The following is a 14676-nucleotide window of genomic DNA, read 5'->3' as shown; positions in this document are numbered from 1 at the left end:
TATATATATATATATATATATGTTTCCCTTTTTTTTTAAAAAAAAAAACAAATACATAATAACATATGTATTCATTTTTTTTTTCGAAGGAACTGTAATTTAATTTTGTACAAAGAAATTGTAATAACATCAAACTTTAAAAAAAAAAAATTCTTATTCTCTATTTTGATGTGATTGAACTCAAATTGTGAATATTCAAGCTGCCTACGTACCCCCTCCAAAGAAGAGATCAAGTCATAACGTAGTTCAAATACATTTTTTTTTTTGGTATTTTCTTTTGGTGCCGTTTGCAGTTTCAAATCATGCAGGCAAGGAACAGTTGGTGTCGCCTTTTATGCTTGTGCAGACCAGGAGCTTAGTGCCATGCAGTTTAGGCTCGTGCAGGTGAGGAGCCTTGGTGTTGCCTTTTATGCTCGTGTAGACTAGGAGCGTTGGTATCGCCTTTTATGCTCATGCGGATCAAGAGCGTTGGTGTTGCCTTTTATGCTCGTGCAGACTAGGAGCGTTGGTATCGCCTTTTATGCTCATGCGGATCAGGAGCGTTGGTGTTGCCTTTTATGCTCGTGCAGACCAGGAGCTTTGTGTCATGCAGTTTAGACTCGTGCGGGCGAGGAGAATTTGGTAGATTTGTCAAGCAATTTTGGAGAGGCGCTCCTCACAATCTTCATAGCAAGGAGCCTTGACCGAGTGATTGAAGAAGTCTTCGGGCAAGAAGTCGCGCATCGTGATGGCAACAGACGATCTTTGTGTCGTAATTTCATCATCCTCAACACTTTCGTGTAGCTTTGGAGGTTAACGAGAGCTGCTTTGCCCCCTTTCCAATTGGTGAACTTGTGGATGAGACGTATGCTTCTTGCGCAGTTTCTTTGGAGTAACATGCTTCCATCCTTCAACTTCACTTGACTTAACTGACGTGGTTTTGGAGCATGCCCCCAGCGATTGAGGTGAAAATTTTGAATTGAAAGAGCCAGAAGTGACAGTGGTATAGTTTGACTTCACCACATCGTCAAGATCTAGCTCGATGATTCCTTTTGAGCCAGCTTTATGATGAGATCTTTCAGCACGAAACACTTTTCTGTCGGATGACTGATGAAGCGGTGGAATTTACAGTATCTTGGACTGTCGGTACGACTCATCTCTTCCGGCCGTCTGCACTCAAGCAAACTAATCACCTTCTTGTCCAACAGGTCATCCAGCATGGCAACCACATCAGATTCGGGGAATGGATAAGTCTTCTCCTTAAGCTCCTTCAAAGTGTGTCTACGTATCTCTTGATCACGAAAAGCTTCGGTTTGAATCGCCTTACCTCGTGTGGAGATTTTGACGGGAGATATGTTGACCGTCATAGCTTCCTTGGTGGGTTTCCATGCAGCATTTTCCACCTTTGTCCCAAGAACTTTGTCGTTCTTGTAGTCGGCGATCGGTTCTTTCTTCCCATGATGGGCGATGCTTAACTTCATGTCATGGGCGCGAGTGGCCAATTCCTCAAAGGTCCGTGGTTTAATGCCTTGAAGGACGTATTGCAAACCCCATTGCATGCCTTGGATGCACATCTCGATTGAAGAGGTTTCCGAGAGCCTGTCTTTACAGTCGAGGCTTAGAGTGCGCCATTTATTGATGTAGTCAATGATTGGCTCGTCCTTCCACTACTTTGTGCTCGTTAGCTCTAGCATGCTCACAGTGCGGCGGGTGCTATAGAAGCAGTTGAGGAATTCCCGCTCCAATTGCTCCCAGCTGTTGATGAACTCAGGCTCTAGGTCCGTGTACCACTCAAAGGCGTTTCCTTTCAGCAAGCACACAAACTGCTTGGCGAGGTAATCCCCTTCGGTCCCTGCGTTGTTGCAAGTTTCAACAAAGTGGGCAACATGCTGTTTCGGGTTTCCTTTTCCATCAAACTGCATGAACTTTGGTGGTTGATAACCCATTGGCATCTTCAGGGCATCAATCTTCTTGGAGTAGGGCTTCGAGTAGAACAATGAGGTATGTGAGCTCCCTTCGTACTGTGCCTTGATGGTGTTGGTGATCATCTCCTGCAGTTGCTGGATAGAAAGAGATCCCATGAGTGCCGCTGCTTGGTTTGGTTCTGGCTTCACATCGATTCTCTCCACCGGAGGCTCATCTTCTTCGCCAACTCCTTTTTTTAGTGGATCATCTTCTGGGTTGGGGTTATCGTCGTCCTGTGGCTCCAGTCGGCTGACGAGTGCAACGATTTGCAAGTCTTTTTCTTCCACAATCTGTGTTAACCTTGCAATCGCTTCATTCATTTGAGCCAGTTGTTCTTCGATTGAGGTAACGCCGATGGTCATGACTTGTGCAACCAATAGACGTGACTTTCCTTTAGACATTCAGGATGCTGACGAAGAACGTTGTTGGCTACTTTGGGATGTCATCTTCTGTGCCTCAGCATCATGCTTAGGTGCCCCCAGCGAGGTCAGGTTGATGACGGACTCGCGCCTTTGATGCTCCCCTTGCTCCTTTAGCGGCACCAACTTTGAAATGGCATGTTGAGGAGCGGTTGTGGCGCCAATGGATGCTCCGTTCATGGCAGAAGTGCTTAGGCTTCTTCCCTTTGTGAGAACGGCTTGTCTTTTGCTTGATGACATTGATTTTGGAAGTGTGCTTGAATTTCTTGAACGGAGAAAGAGATGAGAGGTAGAGATTGTCCCACTGGGCGTGCCAAATTTGTGAACACGAAAATTTCTTGAAACAAGAACAAACGTGTACAAAGAAATATTATGTGATTTTGATTTTTGGGTTACAATCTCTCTCAAATTTGATCCTCTGATTCGATCTCCGTAAGGTGTTGATTTGTGGATGTTTCGTTGATCCAAGGGCCGTCGAGGCTTGAATTTTGGATGAACCATTAGAAGTTTCTTCAAGGGTCGTGGGCTTGATCTTTGAAGGTGGATTTGAGCGAATCTTCAAGGAGCCGTTAGGGCTTGATCTTGAGGATGAATGTTTCTTCAAGGGCCGTTGAGGCTTGATCTTGAAGAACAATGATGAACGGATCTTCAAGGGCTTTTGGGCTTGATCTTGAAGAATGGTTGGGTGTATGGATTTGTCGACGTTTGTTGATCCAAAGGGCCGTTGGGGCTTGGTCTTAGGATGAACGGATGATGAATGATGGTGTTTTCTTCAAGGGCCGTCGGGGCTTGATCTTGGAAGAACGATGAACGAATAACGAAGAACACTTTCTTCAAGGGCCGTCGGGGCTTGATCTTGAATTGGTGGATGATTGTTGATCCAAAGGGCCGTTGGGGCTTAATCTTGGAATAACGATGAACGAAGAACGAAAAACACTTTCTTCAAGGGTCGTCGGGGCTTGATCTTGAATTGGTGGATGATTGTTGATCCAAAGGGTCGTTTGGGCTTGATCTTAGGATGAACGATGAACGAAGAACGAAGAGAGCTTTCTTGATTCTTCGGGAACCTGGATGCTTGAGAGCTTCGGAGTTTCAGAGCTTCAGAGCTTCAAGAATTTTGCCTAATGATTTTTTTGGTCTCCTCAAATGAATGAATTAGCCTTCTATTTATAGAAATTTCCAAGGCCTAATTTTGAATATAATATTCCAGATGAAATAAGTCGTTTCTGTCAGGTGTTGACACGTGTCCTGTTTGATGACTTTTCCAACTTATTTCGATTTTTTGTTTAGACACACGCTACGTGTAAAATTTATGTAATACATGAGCGTTGAAACTTTGATTTATCGGTCAATATTTATTTACCGAAATTTCGATGTCTACAATATTACAAAACGTTAATGAATTAATATTAGTTACAAAAATGTTACCGTATGTTGTCCAAATATAATGGTAGACTTGACTCCAATTTTTGGAGTATGAGCTATTTTGTACATGGTATTCTGCTATTTATACATCGGCAAAAAAATTGAATATAAACAGATTTATTTTAATTTAATTATTCCATTAAAGCCACCTTCATAACAATTGCACGATATTATAACCATGAATCAATCAATATTGCTCAATATTCAATAGTGGATGAGAGTGACCTTATACTCAATAATGGCATCACCATTGGTAACATTTAAATAACTAGTTTTCAGCTTCGCAAACCCTCTCGCCATTCTAAACCTCCCTCTCCCTCCCACAACGGCCAACTCCCGATTCGTCTCCGTCACCGGATTTCTCGAAAACACGCTGAATGAGCTCCCCTTAAACTTACCCTCAGTAAAGCCGAAATCAACGTACATTACAAGCCCCAGCCTGCTCTCATCCTGGACTGACGACACGTAGAGCCCTTGAGCGTTCCCAATAACTTTGGAAGTGGCATCAGGGCCCTCTCGTAGAGGGTCATCGATGGCCCACACGCTGCCGAACGGCGTGGGGGAACTGTCATTCGTCGTGCTGTATGGACGTGCGACTTCTACAGCACTAGGTTTGTCGCCGCTGATGATGTCGAAGAGGTAGAAGTGGAGGCGCGTGACCTTTTCTTCTTGATGGACATTTGGAAGTGTGTGGGAATGGTAGCTGCAATGTGTTGGTGTGACCGCGACGGTTAGGAGAGTCAAGGCGAATCTAAGAACCAAACTACCGCGTTCCATATTTTTAACTCTTGTTTTGTTGTGCGAGGAACTGGTGGGGTTAAGGACCAAAGACGTTGTTTTATATAGCTAATAAATTAGTCTTATAAAGTAATAATAGCTAATAAGGTAAAGCTATATTTTGTGCTAAAATATTTAGAGGAGAACATTTGGATAGGTTCATTCTACTTAATCATACCGATATAATCATCATTATATTATTTTGTAATGGATATTTTCCCTTTTTTTTTCTTATTTTCATTAAGAATGAATCCGGACAGATAATTTCAAGTTGGTAAGGATTTACTAGGCTGTGTCCATCATACCGCATGGTGTTATAGTCTATTCACGTTTTTTTTTTTTTTCTGTTAAATTATAGTCCATTTATGTTTATAACACATATAATTAGACTCGTCAATCACTCATATTATAACATCTTGATGTAACACCATCGGTACTTACTCAGACTTGGGAGTCCGAGATTTGAATAGGAATGTAGGATCGTATCTGCACATGTTTATTTCCCCAAGTTAGAGTTCCTGATGTATATTAGCAACCATAAAAGAAGCTAAATCAGAAGTAAGGGACTTGAGCATGCATGCACGCACGTAATTATATATCAGCACTAATGTTGTAGACTTTGGTGCCAATTTTGCAATCTAGAATTTAGGCTACCAACCCAAATAAAATGGCATCAAATTAGGGAGATAGAAAAAAGATTATTAGGGATAATTACTCTCATTATGCCTAATGCACAACATACATATCATAATAAAATTAGTAAACCGATCACCTAAAACAAAGATCTCGTGAGATAGAATCCAAGAAAATAGTCATCACCCTCAACAATCAAGCAAACCAGAAATTAGTATTCAAAGTTTAAACTCTAGTGAATAACAGTGACATTGTATTCAACAATTGCATCGCCCATAATATTAAACCAATGCGTCCGGGCAATTGCATAACCCCGGGCGAACTGGAAAATGCCAGTTCCGGCCACAACCGGCATCTCCCGAACCAGATTCAGAGCCGGGTTCTTACCGAAAATACTAATCGAGCTCCCATCGTAAATGCCATCACAGAACGCGAAGCACATGGCCATAGTAAGCCCAAACTCTTGCTGCCCGGATGACCCGTACATCCCCTGCGCCCGGCCCACGAGCTTGGAATTCGGGTCAGGCGTTTCGGTTAGCGGGTCATCTACCATGAGCAGAGCTCCGAAAAGGGTGAGGGACTTGTTGGTGTCTGTGGCTTGGGCTATACGGACGGCACTTGGGTTCTCCCCACTGACTGTGTCGTGGAAGTAGAATTGGAGGTTGGTCACTGTCTCTGACGACGTCATTTTCTTCCTTGTCTTGAGCTTCTTGGCCCACTTGGGTTGTGTGGAGCTGCTATGAGCTCCTTCGGTGGTTGCAGCGACGACGGCGATGATGAGCACGAGCATCACAGTCACGGCTGCGTTTGCCATTTTCTTTTTCTTAGCGAAGAAGAAGAAATCGATGTCTAATTGAGGAAGGTGTTGGGTTTCTGTGGGATATCTTTGGGCTTGCAAAGGGTTAAATAATGCGAGAGGATACAAGGGATAAATTCCTTTTGTTCAAATTGCTCTCCTAACCTGCTGTTTGTGTTTGGGGTGCAAGTTATATTTTTGTTTCCTTTGGTTTTATGTTTCAAAAGTGCAAGTTCTTCATGATGGGGCCAACTAGTAATCAAGTGGGCCAACCTCTTTGACCAGTCAGAGTGTCTGAGTCTCTGAGATTTCCACCAAAACAAATGTCTTGAAATTCAAGGTATGTATACCTTCTTTGGAAAAACACCCAAAAACAAATTAAACTGATGTCTTGAAATTGCATTGGTCACCAGGTTCTCACCGTCATTACCCACCCATAAATTCATGCTTGCTGCAGGTACGAAAAAGCTGGGTTGGCCTACTGATTCTTGCCGACCCAAACATAAGGAATCCGGGATTCAATGGGATGCTATTGCTATTGTGCACGTTTGTTTACCTAACTAGGATAATCGGGAAAAATAAAGACATATAATCAGAATGCATGCATCCACATATATATTTACCAGAAAAAAAAATGCTAAAAATGAGATATGCATGCACCTATGTTAATACTATTTGGCTCGTTTACTAATTCATAATCAGCTTAAGGATAAATTGGATTAACAAGAAAATAGAATTAGATTTCTGTTAAAATTGTATACTAAACCATTTAGATCGGAGTAGAAATGATGTTATATAAGCTAGTTCACTCGAATTTAAAGTAAAACTAACTTGATTATTTAATGAAATTAAATTTTATAATATTAAAATTTATTTATATAAAATAATTAAAGAAGGCTTTCTTTTAATAAAAAGGATGGTTCTTTTATAAAATATATATATATATATATATATATATAATTGCCATCCTCAACCTCTTCTTCCGGATCTCCCTCACAACCTCTCATCCCATCCCTTTGCTCAATCTTTCTTTCTCCAACCTCCACAACGCTCCCTCCCACACCTCCCGCTTCCATAATCAAGCTTTTTTATTTCCTAGCTCGCACATCCCTCCCACCCCCGATCTGCTGATCCCCATAAATCCTCATTTGTCACTCTCGTTAATAGGTGTTTGGATGGAAATTTAATGATGGGCTTTGTGAGGATGGAGGCCCAAGAATGCAAAAGCAAAAGTAAGATTGGGCTCGGACAAGTCGACAGGCCCAAGAAGAATTAAAACCATTTTAGCAAGGTATAGGCCACATGCCTATGTTAGAAGTGATGGGCAACATAAGGGCATCTCACCATCAGCAAAAAAAAACACTTTTCAAGGGTATGGATGGTAAATGTCTATAAAAGCATAAAGGGACACCAGAGACAAGTTCATACCCAGAAAGCTGTGTTTTGTCCAGACTTTGCCCTTTTTAGTCATAGATTCCCCATAGAAAGCCACCTTTGTCAAGTTTAGAAGCTCTGCTACCTTCCCCTAGTATTGTAGTATTGAATCCCTTTAGGAAACCCTTTTTACATTTCATTTTCCAGTGTTTACAACCCCTATAAACACAAAGAAAAGTGGTTGCAAGAAGTTGAACATTGCCCGACAAGATTAAATCTTGTCCGAGTCTCTTTTGTTTGTACTTACATAAAGTAGATCTATTGTTTAATGCATATCTCATTATGTTTTAAAATCACTTTCAACTGTTTTTCATTTGAAGTCTCATTTGTGATCAAATCTTGCTAAACTAATGAACCTGTTTTCTTTAAAGCAAACTGTGATAAAAAAAATGGTTGGAAGGACCTTGAACCCCCTTCATTTTGGACATACAATATCATGAGTAAAGGTCCTTGTTTACAAGGCAAGAAAAAGGACCTTATGCAGACTTAACTCATCTGTGACAATCCAATAAGATTAAGAAGTTTAAAGTAACTTGTGGCGCAAGTAATGAACCCAATAAATAATCAATAAGACAGTCTATTATATAAGGATAGCAATGGCACGCTCAGATCTATGTTAGCTTTGATTGTAAGCCTCAAGGCCTAACAAAGGACTTACAAAGGCACCTTTCAAACTAACAACAAACTCATATTGCAGCACACCAAGCAACAAACCTTGCCCGACAGGCAAGAGCCCTGGGGAGCTATGCGAGGGATAGATCTAGCATGAACAATAGGTTCTACAAGTAGCTAAAACATCGTTTGTTAAAAAAAAAAAATATAGTGTTAATGGTCTATTAAGTGTAAAGACACGTGTTGAAAAATTAAGTAAGAATACATAGACGGAACATGCATTCTGAGACAGCAGGCCCACAAAGCTTTTTAAGAGTGTATAAAGTTTCTTTCCACTTACTTCTACATCTTTTCTAAAATTGTATGTTGGTTAAGAACAAAAGTTAGGAATGTTTGATAATCATAGATTTGAAGAAGTTTTCAAAACAAATGCTTATATTATCACGTTGTGAATCTCAATCTTGCATGTAGAAATTAGAGATACAAACAACATTACAGCCAATTATTTGACCAATGGTCACCATTTCTTTTCTAGGACATATGACAAATTGCTAACTATTTTGAGTAGCCAAAGTAATTAGCTACTGCAAAACCAAAAATAATTTCGTCTTAGGATAGTTGAGAGATGTAACAGTCGATCAATCGGTAGAATGTAGTTGTTTGACCAATATATAGGTGTCAATCAATCGACGACACCCGCATGCCGCAAAGTATTTCGTACTTTTGGTTCCGTTATGAAGTTCCTTCTAAGAAAATATAAATGCTAGTTTTAAAAATAAAATGCCAAATTTTAAAAGTGAAATTCTTTGTCTAAGTTTTTGGAGCTGAACTATATTTTGTGAATGGTGTTCAGCTATTCGCACATATGCTTTTTTTTTTCTTTTTTGTACGAGGGAATTTTATTGATATAAAAAAAAGGTACACCTAGTAAGGGGGAACGTAAACTTAACTCCTCATAATACAAGAAAAAATGATTAAAAAAATACATGAAAAGAAGAGGGGGGACATAAACCTTACCCTTCTAGAAACAAAAACAACATAGATACAAGGAAAAGAGGGGGAGGACATGAAATCTAACCCCTCTAAAGCCGAACCTAAAGGTCTACACCTGCAAAACAAAACAAGCAACATCACAAGGTTAAGAAACAGATTAAGAAAGTGAAACAAACCTGTATGCCGAGATGCTCATTAATTTGAGAAGCAAAAGCCAAGCAAGCCAACATAGTATGAAAACAAAGCAGCACGAACCGCCATTGGAGGGAAATCATGCCCATATAGCAAAATTGTTCGCAACTACATTTCATTTGCAATATATGTGGGAGGCATAGAAAGTCATCTTCCGAATAACACTGAAATAGTCACTTTCAAGCCAATGGCAATGCCAACCCTTTTTTTTTTTTTTTTTGGTAATCTTTTTTTTGGGAGGGGGGGTGAACATTCCAAAAACACTAAACTATCTAAGAAGTACAAACAAGGTGGTTCTTAGCAACTCCCAAAATATCATCAGACAAGAGATCACCAATCCAAATAGGAAGTTCTTCAAGAAAACAAAAGCCCAGATCAAGGTTGTAGCTTCAATTGGCTAAACAATCTGTCACATAATCCCTCTCTGTAAATATGCTTGAGTTGAGAGTATTCGAATTGGTTCAAAATCTCATGGCAATTATGCAAAAAAGACGCAAGATGATGAAAATTAGCAACCCCAGCCAGCAACATAGCCTGCATTAGATTCACAGAAGTAGCGGAATCCATTTCCACAATAATCTGAAAGATCCCTTTATCAGTTGCAAGATAAGACCAAAGAACAAACCCCAATTTCATCTTCAAGAACTTGACCTGACCCAAATTGACAGTAAACCCACCTATCCAATCATCAGAATAATCACGGATAATAGCACTAGCCCCAATTCTACCTAACCCACTCATTCTAGAGCCATCCACATTCAATTTAAAACATCCCATCGTAGGAGGATCCCACTTAAGAAGAGTATGAACTTTCTAAGAAACCACCATATCAGCTTTCTCAGCTTGGTAAGCATTATGCCACTCCACGACATTCAAATAATCAACCCCTTTTAGGATCAATAGGGAACTGAAAATTATCATGAAAAATATGATTGTTCCTCCATTTCCAAATATTCCACAACACAAAAGCAAAGATGTCACACCAAGCAGCATGATCATACCATTTCTCTTTAGATAATAAATTAGCCATCAACCACTCATACAAATCAAGACTAAAGGAATGACTAACCTGATTAAGAACAAAAACAGCTGAACAAACACCTTGAGCCCTGCCACAATCCCTTAAAAGGTGCAAAATAGATTCCTCAGGCCAAGAACAATAACTACACGAAGCATCCGTAGTCATATTTCTTCTAGCTCCCTGATCATTAGTGAGGAGTTTCCCCTTGAAAATAAACCATAAAAATATTTTCAATTTACGCAGAATATTCCATATAAATTTCCATCCCACCTTAGGCCACCAATCACCTAATAGAACAAACTATAGGCAGACTTCACATTGAAGGAACCATTAGAAGTAGTCTTCCAAATTCGACAGTCACCCTTGGCATTAAAAATACCAATGGGAAAACTAATAATTCGTTGAACAAGGTCTTCACTCACAACAGCTCTGAGCTTAGGAATATCCCACCGCCCATCTTTGAAAAAAATCAGAAACAACACAATTATGATTTTGACTCTTAAGAGCCATTTCATGATGCATTAAAGGTTGATCTATAATCCAAGAATCCTTCCAAACTGAACTTTATTACCCCTCCTAACTTTCCATGTCATACCTTTACAAAGCAACTTAGTACTATAAAGCACCCCGTTCCGAGTTGAAGACCACGCACCCTTATCACAAACATCATGACTAAGAATAGACTCACATTTCAAGTATGTAGAATCAATAAATTTTAGCCCATAGCCCGTGATCTTTACAATGAAGCCTCCAACCAATCTTAGCTAGAAGGGCTTGATTCATTTCTGCATATTTCTTAAAACCAATACCATTTTTATTCTTTAGTCTACAAACAAGGTCCCATTGACACAAATGAACCTTATGGTGCCGTTCAGTATCCCCCCCCCCCCCAAAACAAATTTATGTTAAGATTATCAAGGTCCTCACACACATTGAAAGGAAGCTTGGAGGTTTGCATCACATAGACAGGAATTGAAGAAGTCATAGCTTGAATAAGGGTAGCTCTACCAGCCGAGGACAACACTTTGCTCTTCAAGGAAGCTAATTTCTTACGAACTTTGTCAACAACAAAGCTATAGGTAGAAGAAGTGACCTTAGAATGCACAATAGACACTCCCAAATAATTACCAAGATCATTAACAAGAGGAGAGCCACAAATGGAGCTAATCTTGCTAGCAGTTTCTTTGCAAGTGTTAGCAGTAAATGACAGATTTGTGTAAATTCACCATCTGACCAGAAGCATTACAAAACCTTTCCAGACGCAGTTTCATAATTCTAGCTTGATTAGGAGTAGCCTCAGAAACAAAATTAGACCATCTGCAAAAAAAAAAAAAAATGAGACACACTTGGCCCCGATTGAGAAGTTTTCACAGGCTTCCACCATCTTCTTCGAATGCAGCAAAAATAAGATGAGACAACTTCTCAATCCACAACATAAACAAATAAGGAGAAAGAGGATCTCATTGCCTTAAACCATTTGTAGGAATGAACTCATCAGTCAACTCCCCGTTCAAACAAATCTGATACTTATCGGAAGAAACACAAGCCATAATAAGCTCAATAAGAGAATGAGGTAGCCCTACCTCATGAAGCACATAATCGATAAACTTCCAACTAAGATTGTCATAAGCCTTAGACAAATCAATCTTCAAACCAATAAATCCTTTTTGACCTTTTGAGATTTTAAACTGATGCATTACCTCCTAAGCAATCAGAATGTTATCAGTTATGTGTTTACTGGGAACAAAGCTAACCTGATTCGAACTGATTAAATCTGGGAGAATAGGCCTTAGTCTAGCAACAATAACTTTAGAACAATAACTTTAGAAATGATCTTATAGAGAGTGTTACATAGACTGAGAGGCAGAAATTGAAGCATAGGTTGAGGATTATCCACTTTAGGAACCAACACAATCAATGTATTATTTAAGCCATCCGGAAGTCTTCCTCTATGAAAAGCATCAGAGACTAAATTATATAAATCACCTCCATAATGGGACCACTGATTCTGATAAGAACCCAAAGGAAAACCATCAACATCATGAGCCTTAAAGCTACCAATATTGAAAAGGCTTTCTTTCACTTCTAGAGGAGTAACATTTATATTTAAAGAGGCACAATCATCAGGACAAATAATAGGGAAAAGACTAGGAAGACCTCGGACTTGACGAGAATACTGACCATGAAAAAACGAAAATAAGCAACAGTAGTAGCCTTTATGCCTTCGGTATCTTCCACCCACACCCCATGATCAATTTTCAGACCTTCAATTATATTCCTTCTCCTCCGAATGATAGTGGCAAGTTGGAAAATTTTAATATTCGTATCACCTTCCTCAACCACTTTAGTCTAGATTTTTTATGCCAGAAAATTGCTTCTTGGGCCAGGAGCTCATTGAACTCCGCAATCAGCTTATCTTCCAAATTACTAAGATAAACATTAGGACCATTACATAACACCTTCTGAATACCTTCCAACCTAGCAAGGAGCCTATTTTTCTTCTATCTTAGATGACCAAACACCTCATAATTCCACGTTTTTAGAGGAACAACCAGAGTACAAGTTTTGTCCACAGCAAACCCACAAGAATTCTCCCAAATATTAGAAACTTACTCAAGAAAATTCTCATGTTTGACCCACATGCTTCAAACCAAAAAGACATCAAAGAAGTAGAAGACATGAAACCAGACTTCAAGCATATCTTAATAGGGCAGTGATCAAATTTCGTGTTGGGTAAATGCCAAACATAAGCTTAGGATATAAACTTCACCCTAAATTACAAAAAGCTCTGTCAATTTTTTGAAATGTTTTTTTTTTTGGTCCAAGTGTATTTAGGACGAGTAAAATCCAAGTCAATCATACCATGATTATCCAACCACCTTTTAAACCCCTTTAATCTGCACAGATGAGCAACCCCAATTTTGTCATTAATATTCAACCTATCATTAAAGTCCTCTGCAAGCAACCAGGGCATTTGATGGCATTCAACAACAAAATCCAAATACTCCCACAACCTATCCCTTTTAGCAACACAAGGACTAGCATAAATTGCAGTGAATATCCAAGAAGCCTTTCCATAACTTTGAACACAAACAGAAATAGACTAATCAGAGATTCATAAGTACCAATCAAATCAAATTGAACCTTTTTATCATCCCACAGTAACCACGACCCTCCAGAGAAACCAACAGCATCCACAATCTCATAATTGGAATATCCCAAAGATTTCACAACAAATAAAGCTTTACTACCACTAATTTGTGGCTCACACATAAAAATCTTCATACGATGATTATGAATTAAATTTTGCACATTGGTAGAAAATTGGGTGCATCATTCACCTCTAGCATTCCAACACACAATATTCATCATAAACAAAATCAAGAAAAGATAAGACAAAAGGCCTAAGCCCATCAAAGACTGAAAGGTATACCTTCAACATTGTTGAAGGCAAAACCTGGCAAATTCCCACCTGGAATGCATTGCTGACCATCCGTCAAATCCATAATCTCATTTTGATCTAATCCCTCAGACAATTCCTCATCATTAGAAACAAAATGATCCAAGATATTAGGGAGTTGATGACAGAAGATAAACACCCATTTCTCTTTAGAAACATGCTGACCACTAGCTCACCCAGCATCTTGATGACAGAGACAGGATCATCAACCTTCTTTCCATCAATATTCATTTCCCTATTTGTAGCAAGAGCCCCCTAATTAAATTTCATTTTTTTCACAACCATCTTAGGACTTGCATCAACAGTAGAGTTAGCAACCACATTTTTATTAGATATATCATTAATAATTGGTCGAACCTCATTCCTTTTAGCACAATGCCAACCCTATTGATATGCAAACTCTATACCAAATAATTGCTGATAATTCTACCCAAAAAAAAAAAAAGTTGCAATGACCAATCCCTTGGCGGACACCATCAAGGGACTGTCCATGACAATCTAAAAAAATTCTGCAACAAGTAGCAGAACCAGGATTTTCTTTGGACAAACCATTTGTATCAAGTTTAATCCAAAGAAACCAAGGGGAAGACCAAAACACACGAAGAATAGTTGGCACCTTGCAAGGGATAGATGGGATCATTAGAGAAGAAATGATACGAGAGTCAAAACCCGAAGAATAACTAAGAATAAACTTCTTACCATGAACAATCCCAGAATTGATGGACATGCAAAGACGATAAAAATAGATTGGGCGACCCTCAAAAATAAACTATTTTAAGCTTTCCATAGTAGAAAGGCCCACAAAAATCTAGAGATTGTGCAACTGTTGGAAAAAGGGCTTACGTACATAGGCATCCCAAAAAACAGCCAATGAATCTAAAAATGGCCAAGATGTACCAAATTAATATGCTAACCACCTCTAAAGCTACCTAGGTATCTAGCACTCGAAGAAATGATGAAAAGTAGATTC

The 14676-nt window shown here is 39.3% G+C and overlaps 2 protein-coding genes across 2 annotated transcripts; both read right to left on the bottom strand.

Moving 5' to 3' along the window:
- Window positions 1-3932: 3932 nt before the first annotated feature.
- On the bottom strand, window positions 3933-5106 carry LOC126621643 (dirigent protein 4). Its single transcript, XM_050290189.1, has one exon. The coding sequence runs from the start codon at window positions 4563-4565 to the stop codon at window positions 3993-3995; it is 573 nt and encodes a 190-aa protein (XP_050146146.1). The 5' UTR covers window positions 4566-5106; the 3' UTR covers window positions 3933-3992.
- Window positions 5107-5243: 137 nt separating this feature from the next.
- Window positions 5244-6191, bottom strand: LOC126621642 (dirigent protein 23-like). The gene has a single exon (XM_050290188.1). It carries the CDS (start codon window positions 6010-6012, stop codon window positions 5431-5433), a length of 582 nt encoding a protein of 193 aa, XP_050146145.1. The 5' UTR covers window positions 6013-6191; the 3' UTR covers window positions 5244-5430.
- Between the last annotated feature and the right edge of the window lie 8485 nt (window positions 6192-14676).

This window comes from Malus sylvestris, chromosome 5 (assembly GCF_916048215.2).
Source record: "Malus sylvestris chromosome 5, drMalSylv7.2, whole genome shotgun sequence".
NCBI lineage: Eukaryota > Viridiplantae > Streptophyta > Magnoliopsida > Rosales > Rosaceae > Malus > Malus sylvestris.
This window is presented reverse-complemented; position numbering and strand designations above follow the sequence as displayed.

Excerpts from the sequence above, each read along its gene's own strand:
- LOC126621643 (XM_050290189.1), bottom strand. The coding sequence starts at position 4,565 with ATGGAACGCGGTAGTTTGGTTCTTAGATTCGCCTTGACTCTCCTAACC.
- LOC126621642 (XM_050290188.1), bottom strand. The coding sequence starts at position 6,012 with ATGGCAAACGCAGCCGTGACTGTGATGCTCGTGCTCATCATCGCCGTC.